General features: G+C 55.0%; 1 protein-coding gene across 4 annotated transcripts; it reads right to left on the bottom strand.

Moving 5' to 3' along the window:
- Positions 1–709: 709 nt before the first annotated feature.
- LOC105478635 (synaptogyrin 4) lies at positions 710–12,405 on the bottom strand. Of its 4 annotated transcripts, none has more exons than XM_011736147.2 (5): positions 12,272–12,405; positions 10,880–11,079; positions 3,317–3,554; positions 1,337–1,476; positions 710–1,002 (listed from the first exon to the last, which is right to left on the bottom strand). In XM_011736147.2, exons 2-5 carry the CDS (start codon positions 10,970–10,972, stop codon positions 769–771), a joined length of 705 nt encoding a protein of 234 aa, XP_011734449.1. In that variant the 5' UTR covers positions 10,973–11,079; positions 12,272–12,405; the 3' UTR covers positions 710–768. The 4 variants fall into 4 exon arrangements, with proteins under 4 accessions (XP_011734449.1, XP_011734447.1, XP_011734448.1 ...); XM_011736145.2 differs by having other exon boundaries at positions 12,250–12,390; XM_011736146.2 differs by having other exon boundaries at positions 12,105–12,274.
- Positions 12,406–12,485: the final 80 nt, after the last annotated feature.

Here is a 12,485-nt window from a genome sequence, read left to right as displayed (position 1 = left end):
GTCACCGTGGGGAGTGAAAGGGCTTGGGCTTGAGTGACAGGGCTGGGTCCCATTGTTGGCCCTTCTTTTTGGTGTTCTCTCCACAGGCGGAAGCATTTTCTCTCTCTGAACTTTTGCTTCCTCAACTGTAAGAGGAGGCTCCTTGTGCCTCCCTCCCCTGGCCAGTGTGGGGACTCAAGGAGTAATGACAGGACTTAGTGTGCAACAGGCCTGAAAAAAGTGCTTCCTGGCCAGGCGTGGTGGCTCACGCCTGTAATCTCAGCACTTTGGGAAGCCGAGGTGGGCGGATCACAAGGTCAGAAGTTCGACACCAGACTGACCAACATGGTAAAACCCCGTCTCTACTGAAAATACAAAAATTAGCCAGGCTTGGTGGTGCGCACCTGTAATGCCAGCTACTAGGGAGGCTGAGGCAGGAGAATTGCTTGAACCTGGAAGGCAGAGGTTGCAGTGAGCTGAGATTGTGCCACTGCACTCCAGCCTGGGCGACACAGTGAGACTCTGTCCCAAAAAAAAAAAAAAAAAAGTGCTTCCCTCCTCTCACCACTTCCAATCCATCACTGTCAAGGTGGTGCCCCAATGATGGCTCCAGAGGATGCTATGGAAATGTGACCCAGTGCAGAGACCCCAATAGTGACCTTGTGGGATTCTTACCCACCCTCGCCACTCAAGGGAAAAGAGTGGAACAGACATGATAAGGACTGAGGGCTGTTTTTAGAAACCCTTCTGGAGGGAGGATTCTCTCTTTATTGATGTGGATAAGGATATTTAGTTGTCAGGCATCATAGCGAGGCGGGGGGCCTTTGGAGCGGTCAGACAAGGGGACAGGGCAGAGCTGGCATAACTCAGGCTGTTGGGGCCAGTGGTGGGCATGTTCACAGAGCTGGTGGCGGAGGGCGAGGGGAGGGTGGTCAGCACCATGCCGCCCTCATCCAGGGAGCGCTTGTAAGGGACTGGAGCATCATTTCGGAGGTCCTGGAATGCCAGGTAGGCCTGGAATATCTGTGGGCAGAAAACAGCATGCTGAAGGCTGGCTTGGGCTGGGCAGGTCAGGAGAGGGACTGGGCTGGGGACTGGCCTGGGAAGGATACAAAGGGTACCGGTGTTTGGACTGCTCACTGTCCAGGAGCCCTGGACCAAAGCACAGGCCCTGATGCTGGGCTGTGGCTGCTCAGAGGAAGCGGCACCTGGAAGGGACCAGCGGAGTCCTGGGGGAGCCCCCTCGTCCCTGGCTCCCAGGGGAGCTAAGTGAGAGCAGGAATGTTCTAGCCCTTTCAACCCCACCCTGCAGAGGGTGCCCCTCCTAGGGAGGGGCGGTGGAGGGGCTTGTCCTCACCCAGACAAGGATGGAGAAGAAGGTGAAGGCGATGGCCGCCCGGGCACTGCTGCTCCCCAGGAGGAACGCTTTGGGCGGCGAATGCTGCCACTGGTTGGCCAGGAAGCAGAAACCCACGAACCAGACAACTGCCCAGAGAACTGTGGTGTCACAGGGAGAGAAGAGGGGGCAGAAGGAAAGCTCGCTCAGGCAGGGCTGCTGAGGCATGGGAAGGATGGGGCTGGCGGTCTTGCTGCATGACCTTCTACGTGTTATTGAAAAATACTTTTTGTATCAGCTTCTGTGTTGACACATCTCCCAGGAGTCATTCCCCAATCCCTCCTTGCCTTCCCTAGAGCGAGCTGCTGGAGCAGAGTTGCGCTGTCTAATACAGGAGCTGCCGGCCACATGCAGCTGTTTAAATTTCTATTCATTAACACAGGATTTTAGGCCGGGCGCGGTGGCTCACGCCTGTAATCCCAGCACTTTGGGAAGCTGAGGCAAGTGGATCACTTGAGGCCAGGTGTTCGAGACCAGCCCAGGCAACATGGCGAAACCCCGTCTCTACTGAAAAAAAGAAAAATTAGCCAGGCATGGTGGCGGGCGCCTGTAGTCCCAGCTACTCGGGAGGCTGAAGCAGGAGAATCGCTTGAACCTGGGAGGCGGAGGTTACAGTGAACTGAGATTGTGCCACTGCACTCCAGCCTGGGCGACAGAGTGCAACTCTGTCTCAAAAAAAAAAAAAAAGTTTCTCAGCTGCACTGGCCACATTTCTTTTTGTTGTTGTTGTTGTTGAGATGGAGTCTGGCTCTGTTGCCCAGGCTGGGGTGCCACGGTGCAATCTCAGCTCACTACAAGCTCTGCCTCCCGGATTCAAGCGTTTCTCCTGCTTCAGCCTTCCGAGTAGCTGGGATTACAGGCACTCACCTCCCTGCCCAGCTAATTTTTGTATTTTCAGTAGAGACGGGGTTTCGCCTGTTGGCCAGGCTGGTCTCGAACTCCTGGCCTCAAGTGATCTGCCTGCCGTGGCCTCCCAAAGTGCCAGGATTCCAGGAGTGAGCCACCGCGTCCCGCCAGTGGCTGCATTTTAAAGTGCTTAGTAGCCACGGGCTGGAAGTGGCTCCTGCATGAGAAAGTGCGGGCACAGAACATTTCCACCCTCACAGGGAGTTCTCCTGCATAGCACTAGATTGAATGACCTTCCAGGGCTCCCTTGGCCCTAAGTCACTGGGAGTGGCCCAGTGGGAAGGAGGAGCGGCAGGGTGGGGAGGAGTTGAGATCAAATAGACTGAGAGGAAGGAGGTCAGGCCCCAAAGAAGGACACACATTTTGTGCTAGATGTGTGCCAGGCTCCATCGGGAGTGTTTGGCAGTGGTTAGGAGGCAAGACTTTGGCTGGGCGTGGTAGCTCAAGCCTGTAATCCCAGCACTTTGGGAGGCAGAGGCGGGCAGATCACGAGGTCAGGAGATCGAGACCATCCTGGCTAACACGGTGAAACCCCGTCTCTACTAAAATACAAAAAAAATTAGCTGGGCATGGTGGCATGCGCCTGTAATCCCAGCTCCTCGAGAGGCTGAGACAGAAGAATCGCTTGAACCCGGGAGGCGGAGGTTGCAGTGAGCCGAGACTATGCCAGTGCACTCCAGCCTGGCGACAGAGTGAGACTCCATCCCCTCCAAAAAATAATAAAAATAAAGATTTTCTGTGAACGAGAGAAGCAAAGAAAATACAGGGCAGAAGGGAGGCTGCTATAATTTGCCTGGGGGTCAGAAGAGGTGACCCTTACCCAGAGTCTAAAGGGTAATAATAATTCCCCAGGAGGAGACAGCAGGTGTCAGGAGCAGTGAGAAGCTCTGGGCCACTTGTGGTCAGATGCCTCCTGCTGGGAGGACGGTCAGGGTGGAGGCCGGCTGAAGGGTTGTGCCCGGGAGGCCCTGGGGAGCCAGGAGGGCTGTGAGCAGGAGGAGGGGCAGCTCTGGGTGGGAGGTCCTGGGGGCTTACCAGCCAGGATGAGGTCCAGGAGCTGGAAGGCTGTCTTGAAGCGGGTGTCAGCAATGTGGGTCTCCTGGGTGTCCAGGACGAGGAAGGCCAGGCAGCTGAGGAAGGCCAGGAAGCCAGCTACCACGGCAAAGCTGCAGGCCACATTGTTGCTGTTGAGAATGCAATGGAGCTGCGGAGACTCCATCTTGTTCTGGTAGCCATCGGTCAGCAGGGATGAGAAGATAATCAGGGAGAAGACCTGTGGATTCCCAGGGGCCAGAGAGGAGCTCAGTCTCTCCCTGAAGTTGCTCCTCCTTCCTCCCTGGTGCTGTCGATCTTTCTGTACCCCCAGTCACTGGTCCGTCTGGGCCCCTCCCTCCTTGTCATTGTCATAGTGTCACAGCCCTCAGCTTCCTGCCCCTCGTCCCCTCTGCTGCATCCTGGCTCAGGCCTCGTCCGCTCTCCTTGGCCCTTGCCCCAGCCTCCTCCCAGCCTCCTCCCACCTCCAGTCTCCCCCACCTCAGCCCATCCCCACCACGGCCCCAGAGGAGTCTTTCCACACCCTGCCCCTCCCTGCCCACAGTCCCTCATGGCTCCCCAGTGCCTCAAGACTGAGTCCCAGCCCTGAAGCCTGGCCTTGGAGGCCCTGCAGAATCTCCGCTCCCCTCACTCTTCCAGTTTCATCTCTCCCCACTCACCCCTGCCTCCTCCACATTCTCCTTCTGCCACCAAACCCAGGTACCCGTAAAAAATGCTTGGCCCGGTGCCCGGGACATGGGAAGAGCTGAATCAGTGTTTGCAGTCGTGATTATTCTCTCTGCCTCTCAGCTCTTCCCTCTGGGGTGGTTCTGAGGACTAAATGAGAGGAGGCACTTAGAGCCCTTCCCTCTGCGACTTCTGTCTCCTCCCTCCTGGCCTCACTAATTCCTATTCATTTCTTAGGTTCAATTTGCAAAATCGTCCAAGCATACAGAAAAATACGAAGAAACATAAATGCCCAGTGTCGACTGGCCAAACTAACACATATTAACATTTTGCCTTGTTTTATGGCTTCGGGATTTTGTTTTAGACAAATAACGACACTGATCTGGTAACCCTGTCCCTCTTGTCTGTGCATGGTGCACAGTCTGCGTCCATGCCTGTCTTCTATGTGTATTTGCTAAATAAACCACAGAAACAGTCTACAAAGCCTCACCCAGGTCATCCTTACAGCCACCCTAGGATGCGGGCACGACTCACAGCCATGTGTTTCAGATAATGGAACTGAGGCACAGAGAGGATAAGGAATTGGCTGAACCCAATTAGCTGGCTGGGCGAGGTGGCTCATGCCTGTAATTCAAGCACTTTGGGAGGCTGAGGTGGGAGGATTGTGTCAGGCCAGGAGTTCGAGACCAGCCTGGGCATCAGAGTGAGACCCAGTCTCTACAAAAATATTAAAAACAAAAATTGCTGGGGGTGGTGGTGCATACCTGTAGTCCCAGCTACTTGGGAGGCTGAGGCAGGAGGATCACTTGAGCCCAGGAGGTTGAGGCTGCAGTGAGCCATGATCATGCCACTGCACTCCAGCTGAGGTGAGAGAGCAAGACTTTGTCTCGAACCAAACAAACAAACAAAAGGCCAAGCACGGTGGCTCACATCTGTAATCCCAACACTTGGGAGGCCAAGGTGGGAGGAATCGCTTGAGCTCAGGAGACCAGCCTAGGCAACAGAGTGAGACCTAGTATCTACAAAAAATTAAAAAAAAAAAAAAATGAGCTCAGTGTGGTGGCGTGCACCTGAAGTCCCAGGTACTTGCGGGGCTGAGGTAGGAGGATCACTTGAGACCCGGAAGTCAAGGCTGCAGTGAGCTCTGATAGTGCCACTGCACTCCAGGCTGTGAGACACAGTGAGACCCTGTCACAAAAAAAAAAAAAAAAAAAAAAGTGAGCTGGTCAGTGTCAGTGTCAGAGCCTGGATTTGAACCGAAGCAACCTGGCTCCTGAGTCTGCCCTTGACCGCCTGCTCTCCTACCTCATGCTGGACCACGCGCCTTGAGTAGGGGGGCTCCTATCAACGAAATTCAGTGAAAATTTGAATCCCCAGTGATTTGTCCCAGATGGTCACAATGCAGCAGGGCAGGTCTGTGCCAGACAAAGATGAGCTGGTGTGTAGATGGGGCGGTGGGGAGGAGGCTGGGGCCTGGGGTCAGGGAGAGAGTCAAGGCGGAAGCCGGACTGAGGGCTGGATTTAAGGTGAGTTCTGAACTGGACCTTAAAGAACAAAGAGTTTCTTGGGCAGACAAGAGGAGGAAGGGCATTCCTGGCAGGGCGGACAGCACGTGGAAGAGCCAGATGCTGCAGAGCGGGCAGCTTTCAGAGATAAGAGAGAAACTCACTGGAGGGTTTTGGTGTGAGATGAGGCTGGAAAAGTGGGTGGGAGCCAGGCTCTAAGAGGCCTGGAACACCAGGGCCAGGAGCCAGACTTGGGGAGCCATGGAAAGCATTCAATGTTATGAATGGGAGGATTCTGTGCAGGGGACAGCCAAGGTCAGCCTTGGGGTTAGAGAAGCCCTCTGCGGTCACGTGGCTGATGGATTGGAGGTAGGCAAGACAAGAGGCCAACACACCTGAGAGGAGGCGCGGAGGCCCAGGCGAGAAACGCTGAGGCCAGAGCCCTGGGGAATTCAGTAATATTTAGCGTGTAAAATAGGACGTGGTGATTGATTGGAAGTGGCAGTGTTGGCGATAGGGGTTGGGGGTGAAGGTGGGTAGGCCAAGGGAAACAGACTGTTGAAAATCTTCCCTTTGGTCTGGTGTGGTGGCTCGTGCCTGTAATCCCAGTGCTTTGGGAGGTTAAGACGGAAGGATCGCTTGAACCCATGAGGTTGGGAGTGCAGTGAGCTGTGACTGCACCACTGCACTCCAGCCTGGGCAACAGAGTGAGACCCTGTCTCAACACAGAAGAAAAAGAAAATCTCCCCTTCGTTAGAACTGGAACTCTTCCTGGACAGGCTCCACACAGGACTCTCTCTCTCTTTTTTCTTTTTTTGAGACTGTCTCACTGTGTCTTGCAGGCCGGAGTGCAGTGGTGTGATCACGGCTCACTGCTGCCTCGACCTCCTGGGCTCAAGCGATCCTGCCACCTCAGCCTCCTGAGTAGCTGGGACTACAAGTGTGAAATACCATGCCTCACTCATATTTAATTTTTTGTAGAGACGGTATCACTATGTTGCACAAGCAGGTCTCAAACTCCTGGCCTCAAGCAATCCTCCTGCCTTGGCCTCTCAAAGTGTTGGGATTACAGGTGTGAGCCACCTTGCCGGGCCCCTCCTCCCTATCCCCAGCATCCAGCACTAGACTGGACTTCAGCAAATGTATGTTGAAAGAGTGAATGACTTTGGTTTTGTCTCGACTCTTGCCCTGCCCTTCAGAGTGGAGATGGAGGACGCAAAGAACTGACCCCTAAACTCCTCAGCTTCCGTCCCTCCTCCCTTCTCCTTTGCCTTAATTGCCTTCTGTGAACAACAGCAGCAACACCCTGACTCCCTGTTTTTGCCTAGCCCTTCGGCAATAACCAAGGGTATTCACATCCATCATCTCACTTGATCCGCATAGCAACCCTTGGAGGGAGGCTGTAAGATGATTCTGCCTATTTTGGAGCAGAAGAACTGACTATAGAGAGGGCGTGTCTGGCCCTGCTGGTCTGAGGCAGAGCCAGGTCGAGGATGGGAAAGCACATCGATCATTTTTGAGACCATATTCATTTTACCTGTGCTACCTCCCTGGAACCTCACACCGGCCCCACGTGGTGGAGGTTATTAATTCATTTCTGTTTCACAGGTGATAAATCGAAGCCATTTTGGTGGAGTGGAAAGAGCCAGACACGTCTGACTGCGCCAGCTGTATGGCCTGGGGCAAATCACCCATCTCTTGGAGCCTCAGTTTCCTGGTCTGTTTCTATGCTATGAAAAGGAGGAATGCGGGGTAGGGGCTTGGGTCTACCAGGGGCTCAGGAAAATGGTCGTTCTTGTGATTTGCCCAGAGAGGGGAGGCGTCCTCTCAAGGTCAGTAAGTGGTGGAAGGGGGATTGGAATCTAGCCCTCCTGACATCTAGGTGGGTGGGCTGTCTGTCCACTGACCCCCAAAACCCTGGGCTGTGCATGAGCCCGGGGCACTGGAGATTGGAGGAGCAGGGGCTCATCTGGGCTGGAGGGACCCTATCCCTCTGAAGCCTCAGTCCAAACTCCTTCCATGCCCTCCCTGGCCTGTCCCTAGGGAGGGAGCAAAGATTCATCAGTTAAGGTACCAGCTGGCAGGCGGCAGTGAGGACAAGAGTACCAGCTGCCCAGAGACTCCCTACTGAGGAGCCAGACCAGGGGGGAAGGAGGAGAGGGCGGGGGGGTGGGGAGGGTGGATGGAGGCGGCAGGCAAAGTCCGTGACCAGAACGTCTGGCATGGTTGGCGGCTCTTCCTCCCCTTTCCCTGCATCAGTCCACACCAGCTGGGCTTCCGTCTCCCTTGCCACCCGCCCTGTCTTCTGAGGCTTTCCAGATGGGTGGGTGGATCCGAGTTGGCCTTGCTCATTAGCTGGGTGATGTCCTTGGGCAAGCCACTCAGCCTCTGTGAGCCTCAGTTTCCCCTTGGGCTAAACAGGGATCGTAATGCCTGTGTCATAGGGTTGTGGTGAGGAGTAGCGAAGTTAACACCAGCAAAAGATCAGGTGCTGGGATGTGGTTTTCAAGATTCCCCTCTTTCCCTGGGGAAGGACAATGGACACAAATCTCGATCATCCTAGGCCCTCTCCTCACTCACGAGTAATGGTTTGTTTTGATAATAATCACTGTTTAAGGCTGGGTGCGGCGGCTCACGCCTGTAATCCCAACACTTTGGAAGGCCGAGGCGGGTGGATCATTTGAGGTCAGGAGTTCAAGACCAGCCTGGCCAACATGGTGAAACCCCATCTCTACTAAGAATACAAAAATTAGCCAGGCGTGGTGGTGCATGCTGGGAATCCCAGCTACTCGGGAGGCACGAGAATTGCTTGAACCCGGGAGGCGGAGGTTGCAGTGAGCTGAGATTGCACCACTGCACTCCAGCCTGGGTGACAGAGCAAGGCTCTGTCTGAAAAAAAAAAGAAAAAGAAAAATCACTAAGGAAAGATCACTACTTGCCTGTCCCACGCTAATCAGTTTATAGGCATTAATTTGTTTCATTTTCACAATGGTCCTTCCTAGGAGTAGAGTATTAGGATCCTCTTTTTACAGACGAGAGTATGGAGATGTTCAGAGAAATCAAATAGCTTGCTCAGGGTCACACAGACACAGAGTGACCACGCAAGCCATCAAACAAAAGGGGCACTTTTGAGAAAGAAAGATGCTGCTGTTGGTAATGATGTCAGGCCTGGCCCAGGTAAACTGGGCAGTAAGTCACTTTGTATGGACAGCACGTGGCTGAGCCAGGATTCCAGGCCTGTTTGTTCCTTCTCCAACCTCAGGCTCTAGAAGGGGCAGAGAGGAGATACTCTGGATTAGGACTTAGGGGAGACCCTGGGTTTGAGCTGGGGAACCCCACCTACTCCCAAGACCTCGATCAAGTCTCATCATCTCCCTAGGCCTTAGTTTCCAATTCTGTTAAAGCAGAGCGGTGGAAGCAGCACAGGTTAAAGGTCAGAGCCACAGCTCTAACCCTTCATGTACTGAGATCCAGAGATGAGCAGTGATTGGTTCAAGATCACAGAGCAAAGTCTGCGCTGAATGAGGATTTGACTTCAGGTGTCCAGATTCTTTAGGAATGTGGGGATGATGAAATGAACGGTGCCGTGGTGCCTGGCACACAGTGACCACCCAACATCTGGCACTTTAGGTCTGCACTCCTTATTCTCTTCCTAGAGGCCCCAGCCCCTGTTCCTCTCCTCCTCCTCCCTCAACTGGGAGGTGGAAAATAAATGGGCTCTGGCATGTCACAGATCTGAGTTTGAATCCTGCCCCTGCCTCTTACTGAGTGACCTTAGCCAATACTGTCTAACAGAACTTTCTGGCATGATGAAAATGTCCCATATCTGCACTTTTTTTTTTTTTTTGAAATAGAATCTCACTCTGTTGCCCAGGCTGGAGTGCAGTGGCATGATCTCCACTCACTGCAAGCTCCATCTCCCAGGTCAATGCCATTCTCCTGCCTCAGTCTCCCGAGTAGCTGGGACTATAGGCACCCGCCACCATGCCTGGCTAATTTTTTTGTATTTTTAGTAGAGACGGGGTTTCACCGTGTTAGCCAGGATGGTCTTGATCTCCCTACCTCGTGATCTGCCTGCCTCAGCCTCCCAAAGTGCTAGGATTACAGGCGTGAGCCACCGCGCCTGGCCACAGTTTTGTTTTTTTTTTAAGACAGGGTCTCACTCTGTCACCGACGCTGGAGTGCAACCTCCGCCACATGGGCTCAAGCCATCCTCGAGCCTCAGCCTCCTATGTAACTGGGACTACAGGCTCATGCCACCATGCCTGGATTTTTGTATTTTTAGTAGAGACAGGTTTTTGCCATGTTGGCCAGGCTGGTCTCAAATTCCTGACCTCAAGTGATCTGCCCACCTCGGCCTCCCAAAGTGCTAGCTTTACAGGCATGAACCACCACACCCAGCCTGTACTGTTTGAGAGTCCCCAGCTACATGTGGCTGTTGAGCACCTAAAATGTGGCCACTATGACTAAAGAATGAACTCTTTTAATTAGCGCAACGTGAGGTAACCACATGTGGTTGTGGCTACCCCATTGGACATCCCAGATTTAAGAAATTTACTGAGGCTGGGTGTGGTGGCTGACACCTGTAATCCCAGCACTTTGGGAGGCTGAGATGGGTGGATCACTTGATGTCAGGAGTTCGAGAGCAGCCTGGCCAACATGGCGAAACTAAAAATACAAAAATTAGCCAGGCGCAGTGGTGCACACCTGTAATCCCAGCTACTAGGGAGGCTGAGGCAGGAGAATCGCTTGAACCCAAGAGGTGGAAGTTGCAGTGAGCAGAAATTGTGCCACTGCACTCCAGCCTGGGTGACAAAGCGAAACTCCTTCCTTCCTTCCTCCCTTCCTCCCTCCCTCCCTTCCTTCCTTCCTTCCTCCTTCCCTTCCTCCCTCCCTCCCTCTCTCTTTCTTTCTTTTGAGATGGAGTCTGGCTCTGTTGCCCAGGCTGGAGTGCAGTAGTACGATCTCCGCTCACTGCAACCTCCACCACCCGGGTTCTAGAGATCCTGCCTCAGCCTCCTCAGTAGCTAGGATTACAGGTGTGTGCCACTATGCCTGGCTAATTAAGACTGTTTCGAAGAAAAAAAAAATTTACTTAACTTTTCTGAGCCCGTTTTCTTATCTCGGAGATGGGACTTGCAGCACCTACTCTGAGGGCTGTTCCTTACTATGAGAGTCTGTAAGTGCCTCAATAGCACGGGCCCATAGTGGGGTGCTCAGGAAAAGGTGGTGTCAGCATTTGCTCCCTGTTGCCTTGTCTCCCCATCTGACCCCTTCCTTGCCTGCCCCCCTCCCACCTCCCGCACTGTCTGGGAGTTGAGAGCTCCTGGCTCCTGTCACCCAGGGGCATAGTCGGGCCACGGGAGGGCCTCACCCCCTCGAAGACCCGCGTGATGGTCTTGGGCCTTCTCAGAAACTGCACGGCTTCGCTGCTGGCCAGGTCCTGGAGGCTTTCGGGGATGTGCATGGCAGCTGTTCTCCTTTGGGGCCACTGGGAGGTGGGAGTCAGAGTGCTGGGCGCTGCCTGCTGGGCACTGCCGTCCGGGGGCTTCAGGCTGGCCCTGGGCTTGGCTGCTGTGGGATGACACAGATGGGGGATGCCAGTCAGGGAAACCGGGTGGATGGGCTGTTGGAGGCCCCAGGATTGGGGGACATGGGGTGGGGATGGGGGGGTCCCTGGAGGGGAGTTGTGTGGGGTGACGCAACTGCTGAGCCTCTTAGGAGTCAGGGTGTGGGGTGAATGGGTTGTCAGGGGCCCCAGAAGTGGGGACATAGGATGGGGATGCAGGTGGGTCCCAGGGAATGGGGTTGTGTGGTGAGGGGGCTTCTGTGGGCCCCAGGAGTGGGGGCACAGGATGGGGGTGATGGGGGGTCCCAGGAATGGGGTTGTGTGGGGTAAGAGGGCTGCTAGGGGTCCCTGAAGTGGGGGACATAGGATGTGGGTGCTGGGGGGCTCCCAGGAATGGGATTGTGTGGGGAGGGCTGCCAGGGGTCGCAGAGGTGGAGGTGCAGGGTGAGAGAGCCGCTGAGGGTCCCCTAGGTTGAGGTGTGGGTTAAGGGGGTCTACGGAGGATTCCAGAGAGGTGAGGGCCTGGGGTTAGGGGGATTCTGGGGGTCCCAGGAGTGGGGGGACATAAGTGAAGGGGCTGCTTCAGGTTCCAGAAGTCAGGACTGTGGGCTGAGGGGGTTGTGGGGTGAGGGCTGTCAGGGGTCCCAGAGGTGGAGTGCAGGGGAGGGCTGGGATATTTGGGGACCACGTCTTGTGACCCAGGAGCAGAAGGACTGGGTCCTTCTGTGAGAGGACACAGGTGGGATTTTCTGGGAACTAGGGGGTGCGGCCATTGAGATCAGCCCTTGGGAGGTCTGAACCCAAAGAATCCCTTTCAGGTTTGGGGGTGACAGCACCCTTCGTGGAGAACCCAGGTATCTCAGGGCATATTTCAGGCTGTCTTGTGTCATTTGGGGCTATTTCCCAGAATAAGGGCCTCCCTTTCGAATTCAGCTCCATTTTCATGAAAGTGCACTTCCTCAAGCTGGGAGTCGGGACCTCGGATTTGTGGGGAACCTCAGAATGAGGCCACGCCCCGCCACTGGGCTACCTTCTTAGAATCGCGGTCTCCCCTTTAAGGACCTGGAATGGCAGTGCTGGGGTTTGGGGGTGACACCGCCTAAGAAGGGGCCGCCCCGTCTCTGGAGGGCCAATCTGCGTCACCCGAGGGCCCGCCCTTCCTTTCGCCCGCCCACCTCTCCTGATCCCTGGCGCCACCTTCGCCTTCTTTTGGTTCCGCTTTTTCCCGCCTTTTCGCTCCTCCACAGCTGATTGGCTGCGCTCAAGTCCCGCCCCCTCCCACTTTCCGCCTACTCAGGAGCTGACACGAGGGGGGGCGTGGCCTCGGTGGACGTTGGACTGCGCGCCGTTGGCGTACTGCGCGCGGGAGCCCTGCCCCGCCCCATTCCTCTGGGGAGTCTCGCGTCCACTC

The sequence above is a fragment of the Macaca nemestrina genome, chromosome 20 (genome assembly GCF_043159975.1).
Source record: "Macaca nemestrina isolate mMacNem1 chromosome 20, mMacNem.hap1, whole genome shotgun sequence".
Classification (NCBI taxonomy): Eukaryota; Metazoa; Chordata; class Mammalia; order Primates; family Cercopithecidae; genus Macaca; species Macaca nemestrina.
The sequence above is the reverse complement of the archived record's forward strand: the minus strand, read 5'-3'. Positions and strand labels throughout refer to the sequence as shown.